Source organism: Equus przewalskii, chromosome X (genome assembly GCF_037783145.1).
Source record: "Equus przewalskii isolate Varuska chromosome X, EquPr2, whole genome shotgun sequence".
NCBI classification, from domain to species: Eukaryota; Metazoa; Chordata; class Mammalia; order Perissodactyla; family Equidae; genus Equus; species Equus przewalskii.
Window position 1 is genome coordinate 54,339,467 of NC_091863.1, and position 16,796 is coordinate 54,356,262.

General features: G+C 42.9%; 1 protein-coding gene across 3 annotated transcripts in view; it reads right to left on the reverse strand.

The window, feature by feature from the left end:
• Nucleotides 1-11,736: 11,736 nt before the first annotated feature.
• TEX11 (testis expressed 11) overlaps nucleotides 11,737-16,796 on the reverse strand; it is a 364,622-nt gene continuing 359,562 nt past the window's right edge. Inside the window, exons 29-30 of one of the 3 annotated variants that reach the window (XM_070604036.1) lie at nucleotides 12,669-12,833; nucleotides 11,737-11,998 (exon numbers count right to left, since the gene is read on the reverse strand). In XM_070604036.1, the coding sequence (XP_070460137.1) occupies nucleotides 11,927-11,998; nucleotides 12,669-12,833 (237 nt within the window). In that variant the 3' untranslated portion in view covers nucleotides 11,737-11,926. Of the gene's footprint in view, nucleotides 11,999-12,451; nucleotides 12,834-16,796 lie in introns of those variants that run through there. The other 2 variants (XM_070604035.1, XR_011535861.1) reach the window with 2 other exon arrangements.

The following is a 16,796-nucleotide window of genomic DNA, read 5'->3' on the forward strand; positions in this document are numbered from 1 at the left end:
TTCACGTTAGACTGAATGAACCACCTGCTTGTCCTGTCCCTCTTCTGCCACCGGCACTCTAGTCAGAAGTATCGGGCACACTTTGAAGGACCAGAAAGCGGGCAGTTTGAGAAGAGGGGTTCAGCCCTGCCTGCTCGCAGTGAAAAGCTCATGCAAAAGGATATTCTCCTGATTGTCCTTGCTGTCCCCACAATCATCCTCCACTTAGCTGAGAGAATTAGCCATGGAAAGTGCTCTCCCGCTTCCATGGGGCCCTGGTACCCACAGGGAAAAGTCTGAGCCCCTTAGCGTGGCCCTTCTGCCGTCAGGCCTTGGCCTTTTTCTCCTGCCTCATCTTTTGCTGTGTCTCCATCTGCTCCAGCCACAAGTTCCCTGAATGCACCACAACCCTGTGCCTTTGCTCCTGCTGCTTTTTCTGCCAGAAGTGCCCTCATTGCCACCCCATCTTGCTTACCTGAATGACTCCTCTTAATATTTTAAGACTCAATTCAAGAATTCCTCTCCTATGTTGCCTTTCCTGAAGCAACCTCCCACCCCATAGGAATTTTCTTCCCTCCCACCCCATAGGAACTGACCATTCCTTCTTTTGTGTTCCATTAGACCCTATAAAAACTCTTGTCATCATTGTAACAGCTAACATTTATTTCATGCTTACTATGTGACAGGCACTGTACTAAGTGCTTTATGCATTTTAATTCACTTATTGCCAAAAACAACCCTGTGCGATAGATGTTCTTATTGTCTTCATCTTCCAGATTAAGGAAACTGAGGCACAAGGAGGCCACACAGCTAGTAAGCGGCAGAGCTATGAGTCACACCCAGACTGTGGCTGCAGTCGTTGTGCTCTTAAGTGCTGCACTGTGATGCCTCTCACTTTGCTACACTTGGAATATTTTCCTGCCCTTATCTTCTTTTACATCCGTCTTCCTCTCGACTCCTCTTTGAGAGCGGAGACTATCTTATTCATCTGCATAGCCCAGCATTTAGCACAGGGTCCCACACAGTAGGTGCTCAGTAAAAGAGGAGATGTGCCAGTCTGGCTCAGCGTTGGAGGTAAGAGATTTGACTAGGCCCAGACCTGTGGTGAATATGAGTTTTGTGTTTTGTTTTGTGGAGAGCTTCCATTCTGGAGTCCCTGCATCTTCCCCTGGGATCTTACTCCATCAGTTATGACTCCTTTTCATCTCCAGCCGCTGCTTCTCCTTTAGCTCCTTCCCTTCTTTTCACTTTGCTGTCTTCTCACCAACAACTGAACAGTCTTCCTGCTCTGCTCCCACTTACTCACCATCCATTTGTTCATTCAACACAAGTTTCCCAAGTGCTCTCAAGGTCAGCCCTGGTCTCCAAGCATGACATTCCGAGACCCCCTTCCCAGCCTTAATGTCATAGAAAGACGGAAATGCCGTGTCCCTGTTCTCACCGATTTCATTTCTCTCTGTACCACTTCGGCTTTTCCTTGACTCTTTCACTCACTCTTCTCTCACCTCCTAGTGCCACCATTTTCCTCATCACATAGGTCACAAAGCTGATTTCTCTCCTTTGGTCTTCATATCCAATCTCCTACCAAAACTTGTTGATTCTTTACAATGTCTGTTCAATTTAGTCCTTTGTTTGCGTTATCACTGCCCCTGCACTACTAATAACAAGAGCTGGGCTTGGTGAGCACTTAGTGATAGGCGTGGGGCTTGGTGCTGGAAATAGAGAGGCAAACCAAAGAAGACCGTCTCTGCTCTCAAGAACCTCATAGTCCAGTGGGGGAGGGCAACAAAGAAGTAAATGACGGAGTATATAGTTGCACAGTATGCCAAACACTGTGAAGGAAATAAATAGGATACGGTGATAGATGATAATATAGGGAGGGGACCTGCTGTGAGTAGGTGCCTAAGGAAGGCTTCTCTGAGAAGATGACATTCAGGTTGAGACCTGTAAGATTAGTAGGATCAGCGTGGTGGAGGAGGAGTGTGGGATGTGGGGGAGGGAAGTATTTAACACCTTCCCCTGGCCCCCATCTGCGTTTCCAGCGTTATCTCCTGATGTTTCTCTACAAACCAATCTAGACTACTTGCCTTTTTTACCTGTGGGCAAGGCCTCTGTCTAGAATGTTTCCAGTCCCCATCTCTATGAAACCATTCAAGCTGCAGCTCAAGTGTCATTTTCCATGATGAGGTCACCGGTCACTCCAGAAGAGCTTCCCCATTCCCTTCTTTTGCAGCAGTCTAGCAGTTTATACTGAACTTACTCTGCTCTTCCTTGCATGGTACCTATTTGTCCATAATGTACTTCTCCAACTAGACAAAAAGCTTCTAGAAGGCTGAGACTGCACCCAAGTTATCTTTGTATCCCTCATAGCAGCCAATACATGCCAGACGCTCAATAAATGATTGTTGAATGACCTGTCCCTTTCTGGACCTCACTGTCTTGATCTTAAAACGTGAGCAAGTTGCACAGAGGATCTCTAAGGCCTCTCCTAATGATGCTGATAAAATAGAATTCTGAAGGACATGTACTATGCTGAATCCCACTCAAAGAGACAGTTTGTGCCTTTTGCAAATTTTCAGTTCAAAGGAACAAATGAACAGTGATGTAGGTGACATAGAAGGCTTAAATACAGCTGCCAAAGAACATGGCACATGAGCACATTAGGTTTATACACAATTAAACACTACACGCAGTCAGAGGCTAGGAGCCTGCTGTGGGGGAGCAAAGGATCCATAGGAGATGCGTGGACTAGGACGGGGCAAACTTCCTTTTCCCAGTTGGGCAGAGGGGTAGAGTTCCAGGACAGCTTAAAAAAATAGAAAATGTTGTGATAGAAGAGGGTGCCGATTCTGATTTCTTACAGTTGGACAAAGAAATGGTGCTAGGGAAATACGGGCATGAATGTGCCAGACATACCACTAGATGCCCTCAAAGGAGAGTTCAGGTGCCCCCTGGTGGCAAGTAGGGGTTCCTGGTGGTAGTTCCCGAGGAGCGCTATTTGAGACAGTGTGAGGGTGGTGTCGGGGGAGGGCGGCGGAGGGTGGGGGCTCATGGAAGAGCAGTCAAGTGTGAGAGTCACCCGGGAGGTCTGGAGACTGTCCCAGCGCCCAGTGGGGAGTGATGTACCAGGTCTGTCTTTGAGGCTGAGCAATCGATGGCTTTGTTTGTGAAATTAAATGCAAGCTTTTCAGCTTTTAACTTTTCTTGAGGAAGTAAAAAGGTTTGTGAACTACCTCTCTATTCTAGCTTATCAGAGAGGTTGAGGTATTCCTAGGCAGAATGAGGGGAAAATGCAAAACACGGAAAAAGAAATCAGAATGTAAAGGTAAAAAGATCCTAAGAAAGTCAAGGGGGAAAACCCCCTGCTGTTAAGTAGAGGAATGGAGACAACACAGGCGCCCTCCAGGGTCTACTAGAGTTCACCCCGCTGAGGGTGAATTGGGTCAATCTAGAGAAGACACAAAAAGAAACACTAGAGAAGGTAAAGGGGAATAAAAACCAGAGTCAAGACTATGATGAATAGAGGAATGCAAAACCAACAGCCAGAGAAGGTAAAGAACCCTGAATCACTGGGGCTGCCCCGTACTAGGTGGGCCGCCTTTCCAGGAGGAGTAAGCAGAGATCTGGAGAAGGAGAGAATGACAAGGACGTGTCAAGAGTTAGTGGGTGCAGGGGAACACGAAACCCTGCTGGAAAGCGAGTACTGGGTAATAATAGCAAACGTTCGACGGTGCTTCCTGTGTGTCAGGTGTCACTCCAAGAGTAGTGTGTGTATTTGCTCATTGACTCTTCACGACAGCTCTGTGACTGTTGTTCCAGACATTTTCTAGATCAAGAAACTGAGGCATGGAGAGGTGAAGTAACTTACCCAAGGTCATACAGCTAGTAAGTGGGAAAGGAAGGATTGAACCAGGGCAGTTTGGGTCCGGGGTGTATGCCACTGGACTCTGCTGCCTCGTCTAGTTCTTACCACTTCCCATTTCAGCATTTCTTTGCAGCCTGGCTTTTGCCCTCACCACTCCATTGAAACTGTGCTCTCAAAAGTCCGTATGGCTTCCAAGTCACCAAATTTTGTACCTTCACAGACCTCATACTCATCAGCCTCTCTGTCATATTTAACACTGTTATAACATTCTCCCCACCCAGACTTGAAACCTTTGCGTCATCTCTGATTATGTCTCTACAACAGTCCATACATTCACCATCACTGTTTTCACCACTATTATCCCAATTCAGTTCTTCATTATTTTCATTCATTCAACAAACACATAATTCTGTGTCAGGCCCTGGGAGTACAATAGTGAGCAAAAGATAGACATAAACAATCATATAAATAAATATATATTTCCAAACTGATAAGTGCTATTAATGAAACTATGGGGCTTTATAAAAGGGTGAAATTGGAAAATTTTAATGGCCTCCAAATTAGTCTTCCTTGCTCTAGATTCTCCCTTCTCCAATCCAATTTATCCACTGTTTCCCAGGTCAATATTCCTAGAGTCTGTCTCTGACCCTACCCCTGCCCAGCTCTAATTCCTTCAGTGGCTTACAGAATAAAGTGCAAACTCCTTAGTCAGATATTCGAGATCCTCCATAATCTGGTTCCAGCCTACCTTTTTAAGCTTTTCCTCACTGCTCCCCTTCAAGCACTCTAGGCTGCAAATCAACGAAACCATTCCCTGTTCCTCGTACAGAAAGACTACATGCCTTTGCCATGCTGCTGTTTTTCTGCCTGGAATTCCCTTCCCCTCATTCCTTATGGCCAAATCCTATACATTCTTAGAGTCCAGTTCAACCTTCTCCACAAAGCATTTCCTGAGTCCCTCCTTTGGAATCTCAGCACTGTCCCCCACTCTTACAGCATTCATGTTCTATCTTTGATATTGTAATCACTCCAATACAATAAGTGTAAGCCTAACCTCTTCCTTTATTAGACTGTAAGCTCATTGAGGGCGGGATCTGGGTCTAAATCACAATTATTCATTGGCTGGATGGACAGATGAATGAATGAATGAATGAACAGATGACTGAATGAGGAGTTGGTGGCTTTCTGACTGACAACATGGAGGGGGCCGTAAGTATGCAGATATGATATAAATATTTTCTTTGATCATGTATTTCCGCTGCAGTTTAATAGAGCTGTGGGAAAGTGATCAAATCAGACAAATGCTTCCCACTTCCACCTTCCTCCACCTCTTATTCTAACAAGTGTACCTCCTGTAGGGATGAGTGGCCCCACCAAAGGAGACACGGAATCATCTCCAGGGACTATGAAGTCATGGGCAGAAAATTCAAGGACTTGGGGGACCAGGTGCTATTTTCTTTTCTTCTTACAAAAGAAAACTGGTACTATGGAATAGAAAAGAATATACGGAAGATGAAATGGCTGCCTATTGAGATGGAATTTTAGAATAGGATTTGTCTTGTCTGGATCATAGTTTAAAATACTAGATTGCTGGGCTCCTGGCTAGAGACAGAGTTCTCTGTGATAACTGGGACAAATGTGCTTACCCAGAGCCTTGCTGATCTGATAAAGAGAACTTTAAATTGAAAATGTCCTGATAATATTATAAAATCAATTACTATGGATGATATCAGATATGACAACGAGAACAGCACTGGAAGAGGTGCCCATTTAGTCACAGAAGAATACGTCTGGGGAGAGTCATAAATAGAACTTACGGCTGAAGTTGTTTCTGCATCAATACACAGCACATACATTGGGTTGAGCCATATGAAATTGCCAATATTCAACCATTTTTGACCTACAAAAATGGCAACTTCATATGGTTCAACCTAATATTACAAAGTAAACTTGACATTTTAACTCAAGGTAATAAATATCAGCCAAGAGGTATCATTAAGACTTGGAGGAATGAAACAATTGGAATTTGGGAATTGGGAGGAGCACACTGTTAAGAAGAAAGGCGCCTTTGAGAATGGGAGATGACATTGTGCTATATGCACAGAAACCCACAAATGTAAGGACAGAGCCCTCTACAGAGTTTGGTTAAAAGGAGAAAGGAGCAGGAGTCATGTAGTGTTAGCACATCACATAGCACCCTACAAAGTGGGGGAACCAATGAAGGATTCCTGGTGCAGCTTACAAAAATGGCACAGGGCAAGATCCAGCAGCAATGAGGGACTTTGTCCAGTGCTGCTATAAATTTCATTGGCCTAAAAGAAGAACACTGAGAAATTCTTTACTTGTCTTGTTGACAGTATTACCCCTCAGAAAGTAAAGAAATCAACAAGAAGGACTGTTTGCTCTTCATGACCTAATTCTGACCAATAATGAAGAACTGATTGGTGAAATGGAAACTTGAAGAGCAACACTATTAACTCAGAGTTTTTAAGAGCATAAGGCCAGACGTGGTAAGGTATTTTGCCCTAGAATTCAAGAAAGAAGACTTCAAACGATTAGAGAAAATAAAAGTGGCGTGAGGGCAAAGAAAGAGCGGGCTCCAATAGATCTAGCTTTAACTCATGGCTCTGCCATTTTCTGGCTGTGTGACCTTGGTTAAATTACTTAAACTCTCTGAGGGTCAATTCCCCACAGGACTGACAAGGGAGAGAGGGAAAGAGAAAGAAGGAGGGAAGGAAGAGCAACAGAAGGACACTCCCTCCTTCTCGGGGTTGTCATGGCAGTTAGATGAGATAGCACATGTGAAATGCTTAGCGCTTGGTAGGTATGCATTAATTGTTAGTTTCCTTGCACTTTCTATTTGGCCACCTTCCCAAAAGGGTTGAAAGGCCTGGAAACTAAATTATGACCACATAATTGTGAAGTATTTTAATGAAGAGGTAGAAGGAAAGGTATTTAAAGAAAATGATGTAAATGCACAGAGAATTCTTTGATAATGAGACATTGAAAAGGTGGAAAGAAGGGCATCTGACCAAGGATGGATTTAAAATAGTAACATGGAACTGCCAAAACCGTATCAGGAAGGCCTGACCCAAAGTGAGTTAATTCTAGGAGTAAGAAAAAGAGGCTGTTTTCAGTTTTGTTGGCATCAAGAAGCAAATGAAGGAGACCTTAAAGTCTGCAAGTTGGGGCAGATAGTATGTATTGTTTTAACTAAAATTAGCTTTTAAAATTATAAACATAATACAAGCACATGTAAAAAGAATTCCAATAGTACCACAGCGTGTAAAATGAGAAAGGAAATGGCGTAATGTTGCCAGACCACAAAGATAGAGAGAACCTCTTCCATTCCTAGTTTGCTTTGACTTCTCCACCCTACAAATTCTGTACGTCAGGCTGGAAAGCATCGAGCAGACATTGGGCAGAGGGAACTGAGGATCACAGCAAGGAAACAAATTGTCTGATTTTGAGTCTTTTGGCCCGGACAAATTATATTTGGGGACGATGAGGGAACCTGTAGATGAGATCACTGCACTGGTGTTTGTAACCTTTGGGGCACCATGGGGCATAAGAAAGATGCTGGAAGCCTACATAAGGACATATGCTCCTTTTTAAAGAGAAGATGATAGATATCACAAGCTTTAGACAGGTAGGTTTCATCTTAATCACAGGCAAGTTTCTAGAATACATTATGGGAAGGGATGGTTTGCATGAGACCTAGAAGGGAACTAGTGATCACAACGGGTTCATAAAAGCCTTTACCTAAGAAAAGCTCAAGACAGACTAAGCTCACTTATGAGCTTAGTAAATGTGAATGGGTAAAGCAGAGGACTGTTGTAGACAGAGTGTATCTGGATTCGAGCAAGGCATTGACAAAGTCACTCATGATATCTTTGTGAAAAAAATAGGAAAAATGTAGATAGTATAATTACTGAATGGGTGAATGATCATCCCAGAGTCTGCTAATTAATGGATTGATATTTAATTTATTTAGGTACTAGTTTATTATCTGTCGCCCCCCACTCGGATGGAAGCTCCTCAAAGGAGAGACTTGTCCTCTACTTTGCTCATGACTTTATCCCCAGTACCTCTAACAGTGTCCAGCGCAGAGCAGAAAGTGTTCAGGAAGAATTTGTTGCACGAATGAATGAACTTGGAGGTGGGACTGCAAGGCATGTTCCCAAGCTTTGTCTCAGCCCACTCCTATTCAGTGTGTTTTATCATTTATCTGGATAAAGACATTAGATGACATGCTGACAAAATATACAGATGACATGGGTCTGAGAGGGATAACAACATAATAAAGAGAGCCTCTCTCCAAAAAGAACAACTGGCAAGAGCAATTAAATCATGATAAATGCACTTAGATGAAAAAAACTGGAAATACGCGTTGAGACATTAATTAATGGCAGTATGCATGAAAAAAGACTTAGAAATTTTCATTCATTCTTTCAACAACTCTTTATTGAAAGTGCCAGGCACTGTGGATATACAGTGGTGAGGCAAACATACTGTCTGCCCACATGGAACTTAACTAAGACTATTGAGGGAGACAGATATTAATCAACTCAGTCCATAAAGAAATACATATTTACAGACTGTGAAGAATAAAACAGAGTGCTAGGAGAGCATATGACAAGAGAACCTGACCTGGTCAGGGAAGGTTTCTCTGAGGAACTGACACTTGAGCTGACTTCTCTAAGCTAAGTAGGAATAAACCAAAGTGAAGGCAAGGGAGACTAAACAGTAAGCCCAGTGAGTCAACAATATGAAATGCCTGCTTAAATGTGAGTGCGGTCCCTTGCCCTTTCCCTTGGTGGGCGCTCAGCTAGAGACTCAGCTTGCTTGCTTGCTTGCTCAGCTGAAGACTTGGCCAGAGTGTCTGCCAGGGCTCAGGCCTAAGGGACAGCCCTCATGGTCAGAATGGCAGGCTTAGGATTGAGGAGACAGCTGCATGCCTGAGAGATTGTCCTCAAACAGGGATATTGAGCAAATAAGTGAATATTTGAGGGTAACAGGAGCCAAGTTTCTCAATGTTGGAAGAGAGAGTTGCAAATATGGAAAGGAAGGAAGGCTAGAATAAACCCTCTGGTGTTGGATTCAAAATGGAGTTATCAGTATGAACTCAGTTTTATATACACTGTGTGTGTCTGTCTATATATATATATATATATATATACATATATAAATTCATATGCATGTACACACACACACACACACACACACTTATTTCCTAGCTCTGTCCACTGAGAGGACCTAGAAATAATAGCATCCCAGTAACAATGAGTACACCTAGCACCCAGATCTTGGGCACTAACTACCATTCTCCATTAAAAGAAACCAGGGATCCTTGGAGAAATTACTGATTCCAGTGCTGGGGCAGGAAAGTACAAGATGAGCCTGGAAGATGTTATTGGGTCACAAAGTAAGGAGGTTTTCAAAGAATGATGGGGACATGTCAAAAGGACAGAGGAACCAGCTTTGATCAGAAAAATAATGATAATAGTGGATTATGTCATTGACTAAATAGAAATCCATTAGTCTGTACTAAAACATTTTTTTGTTTTATTAAGATTATGATAGTTTACAACCTTGTGAAATTTCAGTTGTACATTATTGTTAGTCATGTTGTAGGTACACAACTTCACCCTTTGTGCCCTACCCCCAACCCCCCAGTAACCACCAATCAGTTCTCTTTGTCTCTATGTTTAACTTCCACCTATGAGTGGAGTCATACAGAGTTCGTCTTTCTCTATCTGGCTTATTTCACTTAACATAATACCCTCAAGGTCCATCCATGTTGTTGTGAATGGGACGATTTTGTCCTTTTTTATGGCTGAGTAGTATTAACACATTTTTTTAAAGATTTTATTATTTTTCCTTTTTCTCCCCAAAGCCCCCCGGTAGATAGCTGTGTTTTTTTTTTTTTTTTTTTTTTTGAGGCAGATTAGCCCTGAGCTAACTGCTGCCAATCCTCCTCTTTTTGCTGAGGAAGACTGGCCCTGAGCTAACATCCGTGCCCATCTTCCTCTACTTTATATGTGGGACGCCTACCACAGCGTGGCTTGCTGAGTGGCGCCATGTCTACACCCGGGATCCGAACTGGCGAGCCCCAGGCCGCCGTAGCGGAACGTGCGCACTTAACTGCTGTGCCACCAGGCCAGCCCCCGTAGTTGTGTATTTTTAGTTGTGGGTCCTTGTAGTTGTGGCATGTGGGATGCCGCCTCCGCGTGGCTTGATGAGCGGTGCCATGTCCGTGCCCAGGATCTGAACTGGCAAAACCCTGGGCTGCTGAAGCAGAGCGCGCGAACTTAACCATTAGGCCACGGGGCTGGCCCCTGTACTAAAACATTTTAAAAACATGAATAAATAAGTGGGGGTGAAGAAAATGCTCTACCTAATAAACACCAACTAATAACTGAAGAGGGAATGATGGAAATTAAAAAATTAACATTTAGTAACCATCATAGTAAAAACAGATTCAGGCATGAATCATCAATGGATGCCAAAACTACTGAGTGAAAGTTTAATGAGGAACAGAATATTTGGTTTCAAAGTATCTTTCACAAAGTACTTCATAATTACTTTTTAATCACTAAGCACCTGGTAGACACCACCTTAACTTTAAGCAGTGATGGGACAAATTGACACCGTATGTCTATTGGTGTGCTACACCAAGAAGAACACATCACTTTTGTGGTATGCCTACCAAAAAGGCAAAAACTGAATCTAATCATCAGGAAACATCAGACACACCCAAAGTGAGGTTCATGCTACAACATAATTAGCCTCTACTCTTCAAAAATGTCAAGGTCATGAAAGGTAAAGAAAGACTGAGGAACTGTTTTAGTCTGCAGGAGATGAAAGAGACGTGACAACTAAATGCAACTTTTATGAAGGATTTTATTAGGACAATCAGTGAAATTCGAATGGGGTCTGTGGATTAGATGGTAGAATTCTATCACTGTTCATTTCCTGATCTTGATGGTTGTATTGTGGTCATGTAAGAGAGTATCTTTGTTTTTAGGAACAATACACTGAGGTACTAAGGAGTAATGGAGCAAGACGTCTGCAAATTAACCTCAAAGGGTTCAGAAAGAAACGCAGAGAGAGAACAATAAGGCAACATGGTAAAATATTGACAAATGGGGAAGCTGGGTGAAGGGTTATGGCAATTCTTTGTGCTTACTTGCACCTTTTCTGTAAGTGTGAAACAATTTCAAAATCAAAAGTTAAAAAATGTTAATATAAATCAGCTGGGGAAGAAAAGCCACTGTGGTCTTGCAGTGCACCAGTGCAGGTCTAGCCAGAAAGCGGCTGCTGAGCTCTGTGTGGGTCAGAGCTCACCGCTCTTGGAAGGCGAGGTGACCACGTCCTGTGAGGAACAGGTGTGGGGTCTGAGGAGGTTTAACCGGAAGAAGAAAAAGCCAAGAGGACAGGGAGGGGCCTGACTCCTGTCTTCAGTCTCCAAAGGGCATCTGGGACAGAGAAAGCACACTTGTTCTAGGGAGACTAATTTCTGTTCAGTTTGAGGAAGGGCTTTTTACCAATTAGCAAAAAAGGTAGATTGAACTATCTCAGGAGTTCCCTGTCATCGGATATGTTCTGATAGAGACTGGATTCTCAAGGATGTCATAGATTTCAGGACTCCGATCAATGCCCAAAGACCGCTAAGGTCCTCCTGATGAAGAGCCTGTGGTTCTCTGTCATTTTCAGGTATCGGGAATTTGAGCACTTCTGGAAAAAAAGGCACCCTGTGTTGGACCGAGGTGAACACTCCCTTTTGTTCACATGGGGCATGAATCATCTTGCTCTCACATGGGCTATTTCAATATATATACTTCTTGGCACTTTGGGAAATTCATTTGTCCTCAGAAATGAGCAGTAAAAGCAACAGTAAAAGCCAAAATACTTTTATTTTAGAAAATTTCATTTAACAACATGAAAATAGGGCCTGAGAAAAGAGAAACAAAAGCTCAAGAGAAAGTTTCGCAAGAATTTAAATATTCAACATCTCAGGACCATAGATCTTCTTCAAGTTGCTGTCAGCTTGCCTGCTCCTATGCCTTGTTCCAGTGGTTCTCACTCTTTATTAAAAAGTGAGCCCTTGTTTTTATCTAATGCTTCCACAAGCTGGCTATACAGAACATTCATCTGGGAAAGAGAATAGCAAATAGATTCCTTCAGAGGAAAGGAAATGTGGGGAAGCGTCCCGGACCCACGGTGATGGCTAGCGAGTCTAACCCTTACCTTCCGAGATTTGAGGAGCCACTTTGGGGAGAAAATACAGTACTCTCTTGGGGAAGAGGGATCCCATCACATGAGGTCCGTTTACTAGGGACAGGCGGCTATCATAAGGGAGAAGGTACTTAAAACATAAAAGATCCTTTGCTCTTACTTGGTAATAAGAGTTTTTCTCCCCAGAGCCTCTCCTGGTTAGCTAATGGCCCACAAGTCTGAAACTCAGACTAGTTCCTAGAGAGAATGCCTTTTTAAACAGTCGCGTTTGCTCAGAGGCCAATCCTTCCCTACATGCACCAGCAGTGACAGTGATGTGTCTTTCCAGCGCTCACCCTTGGCATTCCTCTTAATTAGATTCCATTTGCTAGCCCTCAATTCCCCCACGTTCACCATCCTTCCTGGTTTCTACTCTTAGAAATTACTACTTACAGTCCCCTAACTCTTGCAGCTCTCTGGAACCACTGAGAGGAACGACAATCAAGATCCTTTCCTAGTCAAGCAAGGTAGAGTCCCACTGAGAGCCCCGGTAGAACCCCGCTGCCGCCCGAGTCATGCCGTCCACCCAGGCCATCTCCCTCCTCACCTGAATTTCATAGCTTCTCCTGAGGGAGCCAAGGTGGTCAAGGAAGCGCAATGCCAGGCTGCACCATTTTTCAGCAGATACATACTTGCTACTGCCGTACATAAATATTCCAATATTCCAGGACTTGACCATCAGCCAGAGAATCTCCGTTTCTGGGTAGCCTTCCTGAAATCCAAGAGCAGTGGGTTTACAGTTAGAATGGTCACAATCATGTGGCACTGACTATCAGTGCTGCATCCCATTATTATTTTACAAACAATGGTGCTCTGCTAACACCAAGGAAGGAGCCACAGGGCCCATGAGCAGTGCCCTGCCCCTGGAGAGTAGCAGGTGAGCACCTTGAAGGTTTGGTCAGCTGTAGAACGCTCCACAGCAAGACTTCATGAAGTGACATACAAACTGGAAAAGCGACGAGGCCCTCTTGGACTGAGGCCTGGTCTCCCTGAAGCAGGAGAAAATCCTGTATCCTGTTTGGGGCTTCCCTTGGTGCTGTCCTCAGTCAGTTATCTCCCCAAAACCTACCTCTAATTTTCAGACAAGGTTATCAAGAAGCAGTTTTATTGAATTTCTTAATTTCCTTGACCTGAATCAGTCTGTTTTTGGAATAGAAATTGTATTAATCTTTATTTTTTGCAAATATATAGAAAGATTTATTTTAAGGAACTGGCTCACACAATCACGGGGGCTGGCAAGTTTGAAATCGTAGGTAGGCCAGCAGGCTGTAAATTCAGGTAAGAGTTGATGTTGCAATCTTGAGTCTGAAGTCTGTAGGGCAAGCCAGCAGGCCGGAAACTCAGGCGGGATTTCTATGTTACAGTCTTGAGGCAGAATTCCTTGTCCGGGAAAACAGATTATGAGGGTAATCTGTTTTACTTAAAGTCAATTGATTGTAATTTTTTAAAATATTAATCTTTAGTGTTGACAATATCTACCTAGCCATGAACAAAGGGCACATTTCTAAGATGGCCCCTTCTCTCTGAGTGGTCTTTAACATGGCTGATCACAAGGTTTTCCAATAGTGACAAGGATTAGTCTCAGGAGATACTTTCTCAGAATGTGTATAGGAGATGGGCCGCGAAGGGGGCATTCGCGTGCTCGTTCCATGTTAAAGCCCTTCATCTACTCGACAGGTCTCAGGCCCCTGGAGGGGGAAATGTGGTAGAAGACTTAGGCAGCAGTTTCTTGAGAGCGTCCATGACCTCGTCTCAGCTATAATTCTTTCACTCATTTGGGTCTATAAAAATTACTGTGCATGAAACACTATGAGGAGGGTGCTAAGAGGGACAAGACAAAGCTCTTGTCCTAAAGGACACATAGTGCCTTTGGCGAGACAAGGCATCCACATATAAAGAGGACCACACAGAGTATGTGATTAAGGGCTAGTGAGAGTGACACATGCATTAGGTGTTCTAGTTCAGTAGAAGAAACACGCATTAGGCTGGCACAGTCAGAAGAAGTCTGGTCTCTGCTTGAAATGCCACCTCCCATCCTTGTCCACTTGGTAAACCTCTACTTTTTTTCAAATTCACAAGCAGAATTAGTTACTTCTCTCTCTCTGTTCCCATAACAAGCTTTACACTCCTCTATAAACTTATATCACATTGTTTTGAAACTGTTTATATATTTATCTCCTCCTCCAGACTGTCGAGCTCCTTGAGGTGCAGGGAAGTTTTCCTGTTCATCTTTATATCCTCAGAGTCCAGCATTGCACCTGGCCCATGATAGGAGCACAATAGGTGTTTGCTGAATGAAGAAATTAATGAAAGAGTGAACAAATGAATCAATATCCAGTCAAATGCTGCCTCCTCAGTGAGGCTTTCCCCGACTCTCCACAATTCATTATTCACAGCGCTTTATCCTACGGCACTTTGTTCGCAGCACTGCACCAGCACTTCCAACACTGTATCGTCTGTCTCCTCCACCAGGCTGGGAGTTCCTTGAAGGTGGAATGTCATCTACCCTTGTGTATCTACAGCCTGGCACAGTGTCTGACAGCGTTGTGATTTTAACTGAAGGAATGAACAGATGACTGAACAGACGACTGAACAGACATGGTCTTAGGGTAGATGAACAGCATCTCGATACACAGAGGTCATATGAAATGTCCAGAAGAGGCAGATCCATCGAGACAGAAAGCAGATTGGTGCTTGCCAGGGCTTTGGGCAGGGGGATGGGGAGTGACTGCTAATGGGTGTGGGGCTTCTTTTTGGGGTGATAAAAACGTTCTGGAATTAGATACTGGTGATAGTTGCCCATTTTGTGAATATACTAAAAACCACTAAGTTGTATACTTTAAAATTGTGAATTTTGTGATATATGAATTATATCTCAAAAAAAATTACAGATATACAGAGAAAGAGAAAGGCATTCCATATGGTTAGAACAGAATAAATAAAGACTTGGATTGTGCTTGAGACTGAGCATGTCTCAGGGAGATTAATAGTTGTTTGGCCTAAGCAGACAATTTATGTAGGGAAATTAACGGGAAATAGGACTGGAAATGTAGGATGGGGCTACCTAAGCAGTTCCTAAAGCTTTTCCTCAGAACACTAGTGTCATGGAAAATGTTAACAGATGGTCAATAAAAATAGAATTCTTTAGTCAAATGTGTCTTGGAAGTGCTGCATGCTATATACACCCTCTTGGAGTGTTATAATGCACAGTAGTTCGTTCATTAAAAGTTCTAGGAAGTTTTATAGTAAGGAAACCATGTAACTTTGCTTAAGCTAGGGTATATAGATCGTTTACTAACATCTTGCGGGATGTAATTTGTAAAACGTTGGACTGGAGTGTAAAGGGTTTTGCATTTCAGGCCACAGATTTTGGAATTTATTCTGCTGGCAATGAGAAGTCACTGAAACTTTTTGAGAAGGGAAGTGATAGGATGAAATTAGAATTTTAAGAAGACTGAAATGCCAGGACCTAAGTGTGAGGAAACACAGATAGTTAGACCTGTTTAAATGAAGTTTTAAGAGTCTAAGAATGAAGTGACGAGGGTCAGAAACAAAATAGTGACAATGGAAATGGAAAGATGTAAGAAACATTCTAAAGAAGAATCAACAGAACTTGGTAACTGATTTGATATGGGGAATGAAGGATAGGTCAGTTGGAAATGGCTCTAAAGTACATAGTTTGAGTGGCTGAGACAATGCTGATATGATTCAAAGAAGAAAATGGAAGGAAATGTTTCTGGGGATAAAAGATCAAGATAATGATAAGTTCTATTTTAATCATGTTACAATTGAGGTAACTGGAGATATCATGTAGGCTGTTGCAGATATGGACTGGAGTTCAGGTAACAGTTGAGTGTATCAATTCACTTAAAACAGAGTATAGAATATAGAGAAGGAAAGAATAAAGCAATATTGGAAACATTCATAGTTGTGTGGTAAGAGGGAAAAGACAACACAGAGGCGTGGTGAGAAAATAAAGGACAAAGGAAAAGAGAATTTCACTAAGGAGACAGTGGTCAATAATGAAAGCCAGGGTAAAGAAAGAGGCCATCAAATTTGTCTAGGAGGTGGTAATTAGTGGCCTTGTGGAGTGCGGGGTGGCTAACAGTCAGGGAAAGAGTGGCTCAGAATGAGGACAGACAGGTAAGCAGGGCCTTGTAGGCCACATTCAGGATTTTGGTCAAGACCAATGGGAAACTACTGAAGAAGATTAAGCAAGGTCGCACATATTTGAAAATTTAAAAGATCACTCTGGTTGCTGGATGGAGAAACGTATAGAAGAAAGCAAGAGATGCAAGGAGACCAGCTAAAAGGTTCCTGCAGTAGCTGAGGCAAAAGATAACTTGAGCTGGGTTGCTGATGGTGGAAGATGGGAAGAAGTGAATGAATTTGAGATATTTAGGAGGTAGAATTAACAGGACTTGGTGATGGATTAGAAATGGGAGTAAGGGAGGAGTTGAGGGTGAGTCCTCGATGTCTGGCTTGGCAACTGGAAGACTGATAGTGTCATTCAGTGAGTTAGGGAATACTGGAAGAATTTTATTTTCATTTGCATTCGCTGCCCTCATGTCCAGCATTGCTCAGGAGAAACATTAATCTTTAATTAAAAAAAAATGCATCCATGCAGTTACTCACCCCAAAATGACATAGACTTGCCCAGGTGAAATGCAAATCA